At 46.5% G+C, this 16,893-nt stretch overlaps 1 protein-coding gene across 3 annotated transcripts in view; it reads right to left on the reverse strand.

Moving 5' to 3' along the window:
* psme4a (proteasome activator subunit 4a) overlaps window positions 1-16,637 on the reverse strand; it is an 87,566-nt gene extending 70,929 nt beyond the window's left edge. For 2 of the 3 annotated variants that reach the window (XM_062462953.1, XM_062462954.1), the window contains exons 1-8: window positions 16,030-16,637; window positions 14,047-14,187; window positions 12,857-12,973; window positions 10,706-10,762; window positions 6,978-7,022; window positions 3,195-3,344; window positions 2,210-2,273; window positions 1,784-1,858 (exon numbers count right to left, since the gene is read on the reverse strand). In XM_062462953.1, the coding sequence (XP_062318937.1) occupies window positions 1,784-1,858; window positions 2,210-2,273; window positions 3,195-3,344; window positions 6,978-7,022; window positions 10,706-10,762; window positions 12,857-12,973; window positions 14,047-14,187; window positions 16,030-16,226 (846 nt within the window). In that variant the 5' untranslated portion in view covers window positions 16,227-16,637. The remainder of the gene's footprint in view (window positions 1-1,783; window positions 1,859-2,209; window positions 2,274-3,194; window positions 3,345-6,977; window positions 7,023-10,705; window positions 10,763-12,856; window positions 12,974-14,046; window positions 14,188-16,029) is intronic. The other variant, XM_062462955.1, reaches the window with a different exon arrangement.
* Window positions 16,638-16,893: the final 256 nt, after the last annotated feature.

The following is a 16,893-nucleotide window of genomic DNA, read 5'->3' on the forward strand; positions in this document are numbered from 1 at the left end:
TGATAAACAGTGACAGGGTGAGTATAGACTGATATAAACAGTGACAGGGTGAGTATAGACTGATAAACAGTGACAGGGTGAGTATAGACTGATAAACAGTGACAGGGTGAGTATAGACTGATAAACAGTGACAGGGTGAGTATAGACTGATAAACAGTGACAGGGTGAGTATAGACTGATAAACAGTGACAGGGTGAGTATAGACTGATAAACAGTGACAGGGTGAGTATAGACTGATAAACAGTGACAGGGTGAGTATAGACTGATAAACAGTGACAGGGTGAGTATAGACTGATGAACAGTGACAGGGTGAGTATAGACTGATAAACAGTGACAGGGTGAGTATAGACTGATAAACAGTGACAGGGTGAGTATAGACTGATAAACAGTGACAGGGTGAGTATAGACTGATAAACAGTGACAGGGTGAGTATAGACTGATGAACAGTGACAGGGTGAGTATAGACTGATAAACAGTGACAGGGTGAGTATAGACTGATAAACAGTGACAGGGTGAGTATAGACTGATAAACAGTGACAGGGTGAGTATAGACTGATAAACAGTGACAGGGTGAGTATAGACTGATAAACAGTGACAGGGTGAGTATAGACTGATAAACAGTGACAGGGTGAGTATAGACTGATAAACAGTGACAGGGTGAGTATAGACTGATAAACAGTGACAGGGTGAGTATAGACTGATAAACAGTGACAGGGTGAGTATAGACTGATAAACAGTGACAGGGTGAGTATAGACTGATAAACAGTGACAGGGTGAGTATAGACTGATGAACAGTGACAGGGTGAGTATAGACTGATAAACAGTGACAGGGTGAGTATAGACTGATAAACAGTGACAGGGTGAGTATAGACTGATAAACAGTGACAGGGTGAGTATAGACTGATATAAACAGTGACAGGGTGAGTATAGACTGATAAACAGTGACAGGGTGAGTATAGACTGATATAAACAGTGACAGGGTGAGTATAGACTGATAAACAGTGACAGGGTGAGTATAGACTGATAAACAGTGACAGGGTGAGTATAGACTGATAAACAGTGACAGGGTGAGTATAGACTGATATAAACAGTGACAGGGTGAGTATAGACTGATAAACAGTGACAGGGTGAGTATAGACTGATAAACAGTGACAGGGTGAGTATAGACTGATAAACAGTGACAGGGTGAGTATAGACTGATAAACAGTGACAGGGTGAGTATAGACTGATATGAACAGTGACAGGGTGAGTATAGACTGATATGAACAGTGACAGGGTGAGTATAGACTGATAAACAGTGACAGGGTGAGTATAGACTGATAAACAGTGACAGGGTGAGTATAGACTGATAAACAGTGACAGGGTGAGTATAGACTGATAAACAGTGACAGGGTGAGTATAGACTGATAAACAGTGACAGGGTGAGTATAGACTGATAAACAGTGACAGGGTGAGTATAGACTGATAAACAGTGACAGGGTGAGTATAGACTGATATGAACAGTGACAGGGTGAGTATAGACTGATATGAACAGTGACAGGGTGAGTATAGACTGATAAACAGTGACAGGGTGAGTATAGACTGATAAACAGTGACAGGGTGAGTATAGACTGATAAACAGTGACAGGGTGAGTATAGACTGATAAACAGTGACAGGGTGAGTATAGACTGATAAACAGTGACAGGGTGAGTATAGACTGATAAACAGTGACAGGGTGAGTATAGACTGATAAACAGTGACAGGGTGAGTATAGACTGCTTGTGTGGTTCCAGTAGAGCTCACCTTAGGTATGTAGGGGTCCCAGTCTATGTAGCCTATGTTGTCATTAGCCAGGCGAGCAAACAGGTTGACCAGATGCTGCAGATGAACACAAGATGAAGAGCTTGAATAGTGTAGAATGAGGGTTAGAGGTTCTACACTCATACAAGAGGGTTACAGGGTTGTAGGTTTGTCTAAGAGGGTTCTAGGTTGGTGTAACACGGTTCTAGGATTGTGTAAGATGGTTCTAGGTTGGTGTAACAAGGTTCTAGGATTGTGTAAGAGGGTTCTCTGTTCTTGGTTGGTGTAACAGGGTTCTAGGCTGGTGTAACAGGTTCTAGGATGGTGTAAGAGGGTTCTAGGCTGGTGTAACAGGTTCTAGGTTGGTGTAAGAGGGTTCTAGGCTGGAGTAAGAAGGTTCTAGGTTCACGGCTGAGAGACAAGACTCACCACCTCCCAGCCAGGCAGGTTCTGCACTGCAACCCACAGACTAATCAACTCATCAAACCACAACCTGCAAGAGACACACACAATTAGCTACCATATAAACTGTATGAACACACACACACACACACACACAACACTGTACATACCATATAACATGGCACAAACACAACTTAATTGTAATATAACTGTATTAGACTGTGTGAGTGTGTGTGTGAGTGTGTAAGCCCCGGTGGTGCAGCTCTGGGGGCAGGGTGTGAGTACCTGAAGCCCCGGTGGTGCAGCTCTGAGGGCAGGGTGTGAGTACCTGAAGCCCCGGTGGTGCAGCTCTGGGGGCAGAGTGTGTGTACCTGAAGCCCCGGTGGTGCAGCTCTGGGGGCAGGGTGTGAGTACCTGAAGCCCCGGTGGTGCAGCTCTGGGGGCAGGGTGTGTGTACCTGAAGCCCCGGTGGTGCAGCTCTGAGGGCAGGGTGTGAGTACCTGAAGCCCCGGTGGTGCAGCTCTGGGGGCAGGGTGTGTGTACCTGAAGCCCCGGTGGTGCAGCTCTGGGGGCAGGGTGTGTGTACCTGAAGCCCCGGTGGTGCAGCTCTGGGGGCAGGGTGTGAGTACCTGAAGCCCCGGTGGTGCAGCTCTGAGGGCAGGGTGTGAGTACCTGAAGCCCCGGTGGTGCAGCTCTGAGGGCAGGGTGTGAGTACCTGAAGCCCCGGTGGTGCAGCTCTGAGGGCAGGGTGTGTGTGTGAAGCCCCGGTGGTGCAGCTCTGAGGGCAGGGTGTGTGTGTGAAGCCCCGGTGGTGCAGCTCTGAGGGCAGGGTGTGTGTACCTGAAGCCCCGGTGGTGCAGCTCTGGGGGCAGGGTGTGTGTACCTGAAGCCCCGGTGGTGCAGCTCTGGGGGCAGAGTGTGAGTACCTGAAGCCCCGGTGGTGCAGCTCTGGGGGCAGGGTGTGAGTACCTGAAGCCCCGGTGGTGCAGCTCTGGGGGCAGGGTGTGAGTACCTGAAGCCCCGGTGGTGCAGCTCTGGGGGCAGAGTGGTGGTGAGGTACAGCTCCAGGTAGCTGATGGCTCTCTGCATGGTGACGTCGAAGGGACAGAGCAGTGGCCGCCACTCCTCCAGCATCTCCTCCGTCGCCTCCTCCGGGAAGTACCTGCCCAGGAACCAATCACAGGGCACGCTCGTATGGGCGTACTGAGGCACAACCAATCACAGAGCATGCTTGTATGGGTGTACTCAGACACCACCAATCACGGCATGCGCTAGTAGTGGGGCACAACCAATCTGGATGAGAATTTCAGTGAGGGTTCCCCTCCACCAGAGACGGTTTGTAGATCATAGATAGTAGCAGACTACACGCCAAACATGAATAATTCTTTACTAGTCATGGAGGTTTAGACTGCGAGGTACAAACTAGGTTTATTTCAGAACACAGCTATTCACCCTGTTACAGCACTGCAACTATATTGGTCTACTGTACTTTAAACATCATACAAACCTTTTGTTTATCTGTAGTTTTAGGGTTGTGGTGGTAATTTCAATTATAAGCAACTGGTGACCTCTGGTAAGGTCATGTTAGGCATCAGAGGTCATGTTACCTGATTTGATCAGGTGTAAGCTGGCTGGCGCCTCCTCCAGCCCAGTGACAGCTTAGACACACGAGGGGTCAAGCCTCTTATGAACCTCCCAGTCCATGTAACACACACCAGCCCTGAGGCTGACCCTTACACTGACAACTCAGGCTCTGTCACAGCCCTGAGGCTGACCCTTACACTGACAACTCAGGCTCTGTCACAGCCCCTGCCCTCATCCCAGACACAGGAGGGGCTGAGGGGGCTGAGGAGGGCTATGGAGGGATGAGGAGGGCTATGGAGGGATGAGGAGGAATTATGATGGGTGAAGAGGGATGTGGCGGGATGTGGAGAGGTGAGTAGTGATGTGGAGGCAGATCTAGACACTTAGGGTGGCATGGGGGTAGTTGAAGGGTGGCATGGGGGTAGTTGAAGGGTGGCATGGGGGTAGTTGAAGGGTGGCAAGGGGGTAGTTGAAGGGTGGCAAGGGGGTAGTTGAAGGGTGGCAAGGGGGTAGTTGAAGGGTGGCATGGGGGTAGTTGAAGGGTGGCATGGGGGTAGTTGAAGGGTGGCAAGGGGGTAGTTGAAGGGTGGCAAGGGGGTAGTTGAAGGGTGGCAAGGGGGTAGTTGAAGGGTGGCATGGGGGTAGTTGAAGGGTGGCATGGGGGTAGTTGAAGGGTGGCATGGGGGTAGTTGAAGGGTGGCAAGGGGGTAGTTGAAGGGTGGCATGGGGGTAGTTGAAGGGTGGCATGGGGGTAGTTGAAGGGTGGCAAGGGGGTAGTTGAAGGGTGGCAAGGGGGTAGTTGAAGGGTGGCAAGGGGGTAGTTGAAGGGTGGCATGGAGGTGTGGAAAGAGGGTGTGACCCAATGCTACCACAAATAGTTTAACATTGTAGTTTACATATTTCCAATAATAATACCGTATTTTTCAGAAATAACGCTGCGGTTTATACCCCGATTTTACATTTTTCTTGTGGTGGTGAGGCTTATATTTGGAAGCGGCTTAGAATTTTTTAATAACAAGTAACACTAGCATGGTAGTAGCATTGCTACGAGTATTATGCTAGCTAAAGATGGCTAACGTTTCGGAAAAATAACTTAGGCTTTGGGGACCGTCGGAAATATTTTGAACTCACGTGTCTAAAAGGTAAATATTAGTCAATTCCCGGGCAATAGAAAACATACATTACGCACTTTAGTTTTCAAAGTGTGTTGCAACGGCATGCTGTAAGATTACCTATACTCGTGCATTGCTTGGTATCATTGTTCCCGTATAAAGTGCGGCCTATATTCCAGTGCGGTTTATACTCAGATTTACAAACACAAAGCTCCCATTCTGGTGGGGTGCGGTTTATAGAAAATGCGGCTTATTTTCTGAAAAATACGGTACAATTATTATTGAAAGAAAAATTAAGATATTATTTTTTGCATAGAGATATTGGGTTGGCAGCTGTCACCCATTGCTACCACTTGGATCTGCCAGTGCATGGAGGATGTGAAGGGGTGAGGAGGGCTGTAGAAGGGTGAGGAGGGCTGTGGAGCCTTCCTCCTCTCAGAAACAGGAAACTCCATCTTGGGCCACAATTAGATGAGCTAATAAGATTAAGGCCTCAGTAAACACACACAGTCTAGTGCTGGGGAACGCTCTTCTAATTCTGCTGGCAGGTTACTAAAGGATAAGTCTATGTTGTCTCCTTCCTGAGTCCAGGTGAGACCTCCTCACCTCATCCCTCCTCAGCCTGTTGCTGAAGAGCTACGTTGAGCACCGTGAGGTTTTCACCTCAAACACGCCAACACACAGCTGGTACTGTCTCACCTCAAACACACAGCTGGTACTGTCTCACCTCAAACACACCAACACACAGCTGGTACTGTCTCACCTCAAACACACAGCTGGTACTGTCTCACCTCAAACACACCAACACACAGCTGGTACTGTCTCACCTCAAACACACAGCTGGTACTGTCTCACCTCAAACACACCAACACACAGCTGGTACTGTCTCACCTCAAACACACCAACACACAGCTGGTACTGTCTCACCTCAAACACACCAACACACAGCTGGTACTGTCTCACCTCAAACACACCAACACACAGCTGGTACTGTCTCACCTCAAACACGCCAACACACAGCTGGTACTGTCTCACCTCAAACACGCCAACACACAGCTGGTACTGTCTCACCTCAAACACACAGCTGGTACTGTCTCACCTCAAACACACAGCTGGTACTGTCTCACCTCAAACACACCAACACACAGCTGGTACTGTCTCACCTCAAACACGCCAACACACAGCTGGTACTGTCTCACCTCAAACACACAGCTGGTACTGTCTCACCTCAAACACGCCAACACACAGCTGGTACTGTCTCACCTCAACCACGCCAACACACAGCTGGTACTGTCTCACCTCAAAACACACAGCTGGTACTGTCTCAACTCAAACATGCCAACACACAGCTGGTACTGTCTCACCTCAAACACACAGCTGGTACTGTCTCACCTCAAACACACAGCTGGGACTGTCTCACCTCAAACACACAGCTGGTACTGTCTCACCTCAAACACACAGCTGGTACTGTCTCACCTCAAACACACAGCTGGTACTGTCTCACCTCAAACACACAGATGGTACTGTCTCACCTCAAACACACAGCTGGTAATGTCTCACTTCAAACACACAGCTGGTAATGTCTCACTTCAAACACACAGCTGGTACTGTCTCACCTCAAACACACAGCTGGTACTGTCTCACCTCAAACACACAGCTGGTACTGTCTCACCTCAAACACACAGATGGTACTGTCTCACCTCAAACACACAGCTGGTAATGTCTCACTTCAAACACACAGCTGGTAATGTCTCACTTCAAACACACAGCTGGTACTGTCTCACCTCAAACACACAGCTGGTACTGTCTCACAGGGACCCGACTCTTGTGGAGCAGAAATTACCAACCACCAGAAGTGCTTTCAGAATATACAATGTTTAGTATGATATAAAAGGTCTAGTAACCATATTATTAGTATAATAAATAATGTTTATAATATTACTATATCATAGTTATAATAGTATAGTATATATTAGTTGTAATATTAGTATAAAAGACTTAAAAGTTATAATGTTTGTATAGGATATTGTCCTTTGGGCTAATCTCTGAGTGGAAGCTGGTTCCTGAGGAGACAGAGAGGAAGGAGAGGATGTACTCACGGCCTGCAGCTCTTCACCAGGGTCTTCAGGACGGTCTCCACCGAGCTGGGGACCAGAGCAGAGGGCAGCAGGTGACACCTGACCTCCTGCTGCTCTTCACACACTCAGTACACAACACACCAATGCAGCTACATCACATTAACACTGGATTCATCTAGCAGACACTTTTATCCAAAGACAAAGACAAAAGTGTTATGCAGAGCACACACACCTCCACCATGCACACACACACACACCTCCACCATGCACACACACACACACCTCCACCATGCACACACACACACCTCCACCATGCACACACACACACACACCTCCACCATGCACACACACACACACACCTCCACCATGCACACACACTTCCACCATGCACACACACACACACCTCCACCATGCACACACACACACACACCTCCACCATGCACACACACACACACACCTCCACCATGCACACACACTTCCACCATGCACACACACACACACCTCCACCATGCACACACACACACACCTCCACCATGCGCACACACACACACCTCCACCATGCGCACACACACACACCTCCACCATGCACACACACACACCTCCACCATGCACACACACACACCTCCACCATGCACACACACCTCCACCATGCACACACACCTCCACCATGCACACACACACACCTCCACCATGCACACACACACACCTCCACCATGCACACACACACACACCTCCACCATGCACACACACACACACACCTCCACCATGCACACACACACACACCTCCACCATGCACACACACACACACACACACTCCTCCACCATGCGCACACACACACACACCCACCATGCACACTCCTCCACCATGCACACACACACACCTCCACCATGCGCACACACACACACACACACACACCTCCACCATGCACAACACACACACACACACACCTCCACCATGCACAACACACACATATACCTCCACCATGCACAACACACACACAAACCTCCACCATGCACACACACCTCCATCATGCACAACACACACACACCTCCACCATGCACACACAAACCTCCACCATGCACACCCACCTCCACCATGCACAAAACACACAGCTACACCACTGAGGAGTCACACAAGAATGGGACAGTAGCAGGAACAAAGGGGGGCTGGGACACAGGCTCTGTCACTACCTGAAATGCCTCCTCCCCCCACCACCTGGTTCGCACCAGGAAGTAAAAGAGATATTCATTTCTTGAATACATTTTATTGAAATCCATGTCATTTCAAATGTTACAGTAAGTAATTACATATGTTCAGGTTGATTGCATTAGGGATTTACTTAAATATACAATTCAACCGATTAAATAAGTAAAAGTATTTCTCTAATATTTCACTCCACATTGAGCAGAACGACTCTTTTTACTTCCAGGGGAGAATTGGGTGGGGGGGTGGGGGTGGGGGGCATTTCAGGTAGCAACGGGCACAAATACAGCAGGGTCACTACTCGGCTGACTGTTCCTGTAGTGGTGAGATCTGTCTCCTGAATAACACTTCCTGTAGTGGTGAGATCAGTCTGAATAACACTTCCTGTAGTGGTGAGATCAGTCTGATGAATAACACTTGTTGTAGTGGTGAGATCAGTCTGAATAACACTTCCTGTAGTGGTGAGATCAGTCTTTTGAATAACACTTCCTGTAGTGGTGAGATCAGTCTGATGAATAACACTTCCTGTAGTGGTGAGATCAGTCTTTTGAATAACACTTCCTGTAGTGGTGAGATCAGTCTGATGAATAACACTTCCTGTAGTGGTGAGATCAGTCTCCTGAATAACACTTCCTGTAGTGGTGAGATCAGTCTGATTAACACTTCCTGTATTGGTGAGATCAGTCTGAATAACACTTCCTGTAGTGGTGAGATCAGTCTCCTGAATAACACTTCCTGTAGTGGTGAGATCAGTCTGAATAACACTTCCTGCAGGGGTGAGATCAGTCTCCTGAATAACACTTCCTGTAGTGGTGAGATCAGTCTGATTAACACTTCCTGTATTGGTGAGATCAGTCTGATTAACACTTCCTGTAGTGGTGAGATCAGTCTGATTAACACTTCATCCCTCACCAGGCTTTACCTCGTCTAATGCCACATTCTCACTCCCGTGTATAATTGCTGACACTGCCATGTGTTTGACCACATCCACCACATCCCTATGTCCCAGTGTTTGACCACATCCCTATGTCCCAGTGTTTCACCACATCCCAGTGTTTAACCATGTACATTTTTCAAAAAAATTGACGTATTTTTTCATCCGTGAATATGTATCCCAAGAGCGTCTCAAGCTCAATGTTTGAGTGTATACGGAGGAGCCAGGCCAATCAGACCACAGATGTCATGAATCCTACACAGTAGCCTATCGGTGAGTGGCTCAAAACCCTGGAGCATGCCTTCCTTCCAGACAGGTCAGTAGAAATACGCTGGAGTGACAATGTAGATCCACTAAAGAAGGACCCTGTTCTGACCAGAATGTTCACTCTCGACTCATGCTGCTAGACTCCAGTCTGCTTTAGTATGAAGGCTTTATAATAATGTAATAATCCTAATGTATTCAGTTAGAAGACACTCATCCAAAGCTACGTACAGGGGAAGATTTGAACTTCCTTTTAACCTCTTGATCTGGAATCAAACCCTCTAACCACTGAGCTGCACCCATCCGTCTTTGGTCATATTATTTTCACCTTTTAAGACTGAAGACTATGGTCACATAAAAGAGTCAGAAGCTTTGGACCAATATAATTTTCCAACTGAATATCAATATAATTTTCCAACTCACTGGCCTTGCACCTTGCACTCTCATGCAAGCTGAGGGCCAGTTTAATCTTGCCAAACCATTCAGCTGGTCACCAATCTCCCATTCATTCAAGCCAGCTGTAATGAACCATCAGGCTGACACCAGGACACTACTGGGCCAGAGCTGCTGGCTGCCTGACACCTGAGATGTGTTACAACTAATCCAATACTACAGGCCTTGAGACTACTCTCCTAGTGCAGGCCTACTGACTATAATACTACAGGCCTTGAGACTACTCTCCTAGTGCAGGCCTACTGACTATAATACTACAGGCCTTGAGACTACTCTCCTAGTGCAGGCCTACTGACTATAATACTACAGGCCTTGAGACTACTCTCCTAGTGCAGGCCTAATGACTCCAATAATACAGGCCTTGAGACTACTCTCCTAGTGCAGGCCTACTGACTATAATACTACAGGCCTTGAGACTACTCTCCTAGTGCAGGCCTACTGACTATTCACTACTCGATAGTAGTCTTACATATTGTCACATCTTACGGTGCAAACATGTGACCTCCCCCTCCATGACTCACCTACAGAGCTGCTGTCTTACTGTCCGACCATGACTCACCTACAGAGCTGCTGTCCTACTTTGTCTATTGCTAAATGGTAGTGGGATGGTTCTGGTGATGCTAATGCTAAGACTGGTGTGGGGCTGGTCCTGGTGATGCTAATACGATTGGCAATGGGGGACAAAAAATAAATGATCATCTTGTTAGCTGCAGTGCGACAGTCTCCAGTATGGAGTGGAATGTTAACATTGATGGTTCAGGAATTCTGTCCGTGTCAAAGTTAACGAAGCGGCGTCCCGAGTGCTTTTAGGTTTTGCATGCAACATATAAAAATAAAAAAAGGTGCCTTGTGGGACAAAAATAAAAATATAACACATAGAAGTATTGTCCTTACCACCTCTGAAACAATTTTATGATTATGTGTTTAGAGGAAGCGCGAGGCCGGGGAGAACTGAATGTAAAAGGAGAGAAAGGCATGAAGAACACGTTTAGCACACTACCAACAGCCAATCCCATCTCAATATGAATCATATCAGAATACACCAATTCATCAAAGTGTTTAGCAAAAACATGTCCTTACACAGAATCAGCTTTTCGTAACATCTGTTTTAAAAATAGAATATTTAGTCTTCAGAGAAGAGGTGGGCCGGTGGGTGGAGCCAATGCTGCCTGCTTCCCGCGTGGTGCTGATGTTAAAGTAAGGTGTCTTACAATGTTCCCATGGCACCATAGAAGAGCCCCTCGCACTGCTGGCCCGCGTGTGTGTTTGTGTCAGGAGGGGGGCGGTGGTTTGGAACAGGTGGTCTGAGAGGTGACAGAACTAATATGGGGCTAAGAGGCCTAAACAAGTTAATGCCTGAGGGGAATTCCACTGCTGTAATCCAAGAGTTCTCCAGAGCAGAGACCTGAAGGACTAGTGCATCATCTGTTAGACCTGAAGGACTAGTGCATCATCTGTTAGACCTGAAGGACTAGTGCATCATCTGTTAGACCTGAAGGACTAGTGCATCATCTGTTAAACCTGAAGGACTAGTGCATCATCTGTTAGACCTGAAGGACTAGTGCATCATCTGTTAGACCTGAAGGACTAGTGCATCATCTGTTAAACCTGAAGGACTAGTGCATCATCTGTTAGACCTGAAGGACTAGTGCATCATCTGTTAAACCTGAAGGACTAGTGCATCATCTGTTAAACCTGAAGGACTAGTGCATCATCTGTTAGACCTGAAGGACTAGTGCATCATCTGTTAAACCTGAAGGACTAGTGCATCATCTGTTAGACCTGAAGGACTAGTGCATCATCTGTTAAACCTGAAGGACTAGTGCATCATCTGTTAGACCTGAAGGACTAGTGCATCATCTGTTAAACCTGAAGGACTAATGCATCATCTGTTAAACCTGAAGGACTAGTGCATCATCTGTTTAAACTTGAAGGACTAGTTTAAACGCTGGGCAGAACTTACAAGAAGGTTACGATAACTACCATGTAACTACATTGCAATACCACTTGTACAACATTGTAGGAACTGCTATGTAGAAACACTTCTACATAGCAGTAGGTTTAGCAGTAAGTTATAACATCAATAAAACTTGGTATAGGAAAGGTTGGGCTTTCCAGAGGTAAGTTAACATTGATCCTGTTTTGGTAAGACAACCTCCAACTACACCTTAAAAAACTCCTCCATACTGTGCCTTCTTACATGTTTGTACTAACCTATACCACTAACACTTAATACCATTTAATTTAATAGCAATTCCAACGTACCTACAAAGTTGTTTCTATTAGGTATTGCTTTATAGTTACAAATTCATGCAACTTTAATGTAAAGTGTTGCCAAAAGATGTATGTGTTGTGTGCTTAAACCATGTAAACAAAGCTGTAGTCCACCACTGTCACAAGGTAAGCCCTTCACTACACCACTAACATTAAGATTAGCTCCATTCAAAAACACTCTTGATGTGCTAGCAATATGTGCTAACATGAGGGCCTACTGTGTAGGTGTGCTAATGTGAGGAGCCTACTGTGTAGGTGTGCTAATGTGAGGAGCCTACTGTGTAGGTGTGCTAGCATGGAAGACTACTGTGTAGGTGTGCTAATGTGAGGGCCTACTGTGTAGGTGTGCTAGCATGGAAGCCTACTGTGTAGGTGTGCTAGCATGGAAGCCTACTGTGTAGGTGTGCTAATGTGAGAGCCTACTGTGTAGGTGTGCTAGCATGGAAGCCTACTGTGTAGGTGTGCTAATGTGAGGGCCTACTGTGTAGGTGTGCTAGCATGGAAGCCTACTGTGTAGGTGTGCTAGCATGGAAGCCTACTGTGTAGGTGTGCTAGCATGGAAGCCTACTGTGTAGGTGTGCTAGCATGGAAGCCTAGTGTGTAGGTGTGCTAACGTGAGGGCCTACTGTGTAGGTGTGCTAGCATGGAAGCCTACTGTGTAGGTGTGCTAGCATGGAAGCCTACTGTGTAGGTGTGCTAACGTGAGGGCCTACTGTGTAGGTGTGCTAGCATGGAAGCCTACTGTGTAGGTGTGCTAACGTGACGGCCTACTTGGGGAACCAGTTGAGGCCCAGGTGCTCAGTCTTGGAATAGAGGATCCTGTCCTGAAGCTCGTACAGCGGTCTCCATGGCAACTCTAGATCGTCAGGTGAGAGAAGTTCCTTCTTCCTGTAAGGATGGCACAGGGGCTTAGAACACCGCCACACCCACCCATCTGGGTCACTGTCCCAGAGAGACGAGCAGCTGTCACAGTAACAGGACATTGCAAAGATGCATCTGTTCTTTTGTAACCCCAAGCCACAAAGACAGTTCTCTTCAGCAGTGTTGGCAGCATTTTTACCTTATTTGTATGATGATGTTAATATTACAGCATGTTATTGGTGGGGATATTAGTATTTCAGAATGTTTTGGTGAGGTGATATTAATATATTGTAGAATGTATTGGTGAGTAGTAGGGCTGGGCGGTATGACGGTACATACCGTGTATTGGTGAGTAGTAGGGCTGGGCGGTATGACGGTACATACCGTGCGACGGTAGAAATGTGTCTACTGGGAGAGATTTAGCTATACCGTTTCAACCGCTGGATTTTTTTTTTTTATTGGTTTAAATGATGTATTTCATACATTCTTATTAAGCATATATGCCATAACCCCCCACCCCCCTACTCACATGAGATATGTAAGGGATAATGTATAGAACGCTGGTCATTATCGGGAAAATAAGCCCCGACAGGGCGAACAGCACCCCGACGCAACGTGGAGGTTCTATACATTATCCCGCTTATTACACGGCTACTTGCCAAAAAATAACTTAACACAGTGTGTCTTTTTACAATTTATTTGTTACCATTCGTAGTGTTGATCAGCAGAGAAATAGTTCGCCAAAGACGTTGAACTTCATAGACGTTGAACATTCTTTAGGCTTAAAATCAGCTGACGTCGCTAAGCAACGGAGTACGGAAAATTGCTCAAACTAATTCTTTGGAGAGCTCTGAGATATTCTTTGGAAAATATGGCAAATAAAAATGAATGGATGGATATTAAGGATTGAGCATAGCTGTCGCCACTGACAATCTTCCCCCAAAGCTGTAAACCTAGGGGAAACACTGTAATATGTTGCAGCATGTATTGGAGAGGTGATCATATGTTGCAGCATGTATTGGTGAGGTGATCATATGATGCAGCATGTATTGGAGAGGTGATCATATGTTGCAGCATGTATTGGAGAGGTAGGTTCCTACTTGAGCAGGTTGATGAGGAGTCGAGCCAGCCCCTGCATCATGCTGATCTCCAGCTTGGGGCTGGTAACCAGCTCGTACAGCAGCTTGATGAACAGCACATGGTCCTCCTTGCTGAACTTCCTTCCATACAGGCGCATATACCTACAACACAGAGACCAGGGGTTTGACACACCTGCCTACCACTCTAGGTCAGAGACACCTGCCTACCCCTCTAGATACACCAGAGAGAGGAGGGGGGGGGGGGGTTAGACACACCTGCCTACCACTCTAGATACACCAGAGAGAGGAGGGGGGGGGGGGGGGGGTTAGACACACCTGCCTACCACTCTAGGTCAGAGACCAGGGGTCAGGTACACTTGCCTACCCTCTAGGTCACATGAGGATATCTCAGGGGTAGAGCATTTGAAATCTGCAATCTCTGAAATTTGATTCAGAGATTGCAGATTCAATTTGTACATTGCTTTGGATAAAACTGTCTGTAGCCAGCCCAAACCTACAACTGGCCTGGGGGAATGTTTCCATACAGCTCTGACCAGAGCCACGCAAGAGTCACAGGGGAGTGTACGACCGCCACAGCACAAACACAACCAGCCAGGAAACATGAGTGGAGCCCATCTCTGGATCAGGTTAGCTGTTACATGCCTTTCATCTGTGTACACAACAACAAGCACACTCAAAAGGCTACAGCACGCAGTGCACTCAATCCTTGTGCAATTCTCACTTGAGCTGTTTACAGTCGAGTTCCACGTGGTTCTCAGTACAGTGTTATGAGCACATACGGATGGCATTTGGTTACAAAACATGGTGACCATTGAGTGTTATTGGTGTATATTCAGAGCTTGTAGGGGAGATAATAATTACTTGTGATAATATTGTCCTGCTTTACTCAATCCACAGGTCAGTTGGTTAAAGGAACAACAAATATAGAAACAGTATTCAGAAGGTATTTAACCACATTATTGGTTCTAGTCAACTAAGATTGCATAAAGCGTGACTAAGCACTGTCTATAACAAGTGCAGTGGAAAGATATCACTGACAACATTTACAAACAGCGCACTGATTGACATCAGTAGGGCTGCGTAACTACGTTCTGGTTAATTCGCTCTCTTGCTAGAAAGCATTAGCAAAGAGTCCTCTTGAATGTATCAACGATACAAACTACCTAGGCTAGATAGCTTGTTTCACTGCGCTAGCCAGTTACAATACAAGATGCAGCCAACAGCTAGACAGGCAGTTATCACAATCTTAGCGTGGTTAATATAGCCTGAAACCGTTGTGCCACTTTGCCCATATGGCCAGCCTAGCTAGCTAACAGTAGCCAACTGTGGTGAGCGACACGTTCCACCACTACTAGTTAGCTCGCTAACTCTATCCCAACACACAATTCAAGACTGCTTAGAATTATGTAGCACTATCTATTGCTACGAGAATGGGCCTCTGTCCACAACAAGGCCTACTTAATAGTAGCCAGATGACATTATTAGGTCGGTTAGTGTTTATTTTTGTGTTTTAAAAACCAGGCAGTGACTAGCCGAAAAGCGTTGGTTAGACAGCTATGTCCAAGTTTTCCAATCGGAGCTAGTTAACGTAGACTAGATCCGCCTCACAGTAAAGACAGGTAACTGGTGATGCCCACGTGCTTAACTCATGTCAACGAAGGTGTCGCTCAAGCACGGAGCAAGCGGCTCAACTACAAGCGGATTCCACACGGAATCGCAGCTATGCAATTAGTCGCACCGCGGGATGACCCCGACAACTGAAACGAAGAACTGCAAAGTTAGCCACTCAGCATTGAGATCAAGAAGGTTGCAGAAAAAACAATGACAGCTAGCTAGCAAGCACGCTAACTTAGCAAAGAGATAGCTAGCTACCTCACAACTCAACACATTACTAATGTGTATATGTTTATCATACAATTAACACGTTTAACAACGAGGGCACTAACCATTAATACAGCTAGCCTACCTAGTTCAACAACTTACGTGGAAAGTTTCCGTGTCCAAAACAAGACTCCCGGCCATATCTCTCCGAGCTGAACAGCCCGGCCCAAGTTTGTTTTTATTTTGATCAAGATATCATTGGATTCTTCGTCCAACTTGTCCGCATAAGGCAGAAGTTTGTTGTAGACAATGTCTTTTTGAGGGACAAATCCTAATGTCTCCGACGCGTCTCTTTTCATATTAGTTTCCAAAAATGTATTTTTATTGTTCTTTGGGTGGCAACCTAAAGCTAGTTAAGCCAACGTTATCTGGCAGCGCACGTTTGCTACTAGCCAGCACTACTGGCTTTTTGCAATATTCTTGTCGGAGCTAACTTGCTATCCTACTAGACCCCTTTGTAGTTTGGTGGTATTAATATTAGCATACAAGTTCTCTTCAGTCGCCTAATATATTATCACGAACTGACATTCTTCTGAATTTGCTTTACTAAAATAAATGATCAATTTTCAGTCGTAGATTCTTCCTTAAAAACGAAAATGGAGTGTTTTGACGATTGAAATAGTCGTGATTTACTCCTGTTAAAATCCGTATCGGTAGTGTTGCTGGTCAGCTGGCTAACTAGCTATCATCTGACCGCTGTCAGAGTCCACTGGGCTATTTTCCTCTCCCAGAGCACCAAGCTGGCTCCTCCCCACGCCAAGGCGTCATTTTACAACGCAGAACTACATTTCCCACAATGCGTCTTCTCTTCATTCATAGTCTTTTTTTAGGACCTGGGAACCCGAGCCTGTGAACCAGTTAATTCTTTGGCCTGACAAACAAGATCACGTTAAATCTACTTACGATTTATTCTTAGTTCACCTCAAGTTTCTATACCTGTGACGACGTACAGTACCTAATTTCAGA

This window comes from Osmerus eperlanus, chromosome 6, assembly GCF_963692335.1.
Source record: "Osmerus eperlanus chromosome 6, fOsmEpe2.1, whole genome shotgun sequence".
Classification (NCBI taxonomy): domain Eukaryota; kingdom Metazoa; phylum Chordata; class Actinopteri; order Osmeriformes; family Osmeridae; genus Osmerus; species Osmerus eperlanus.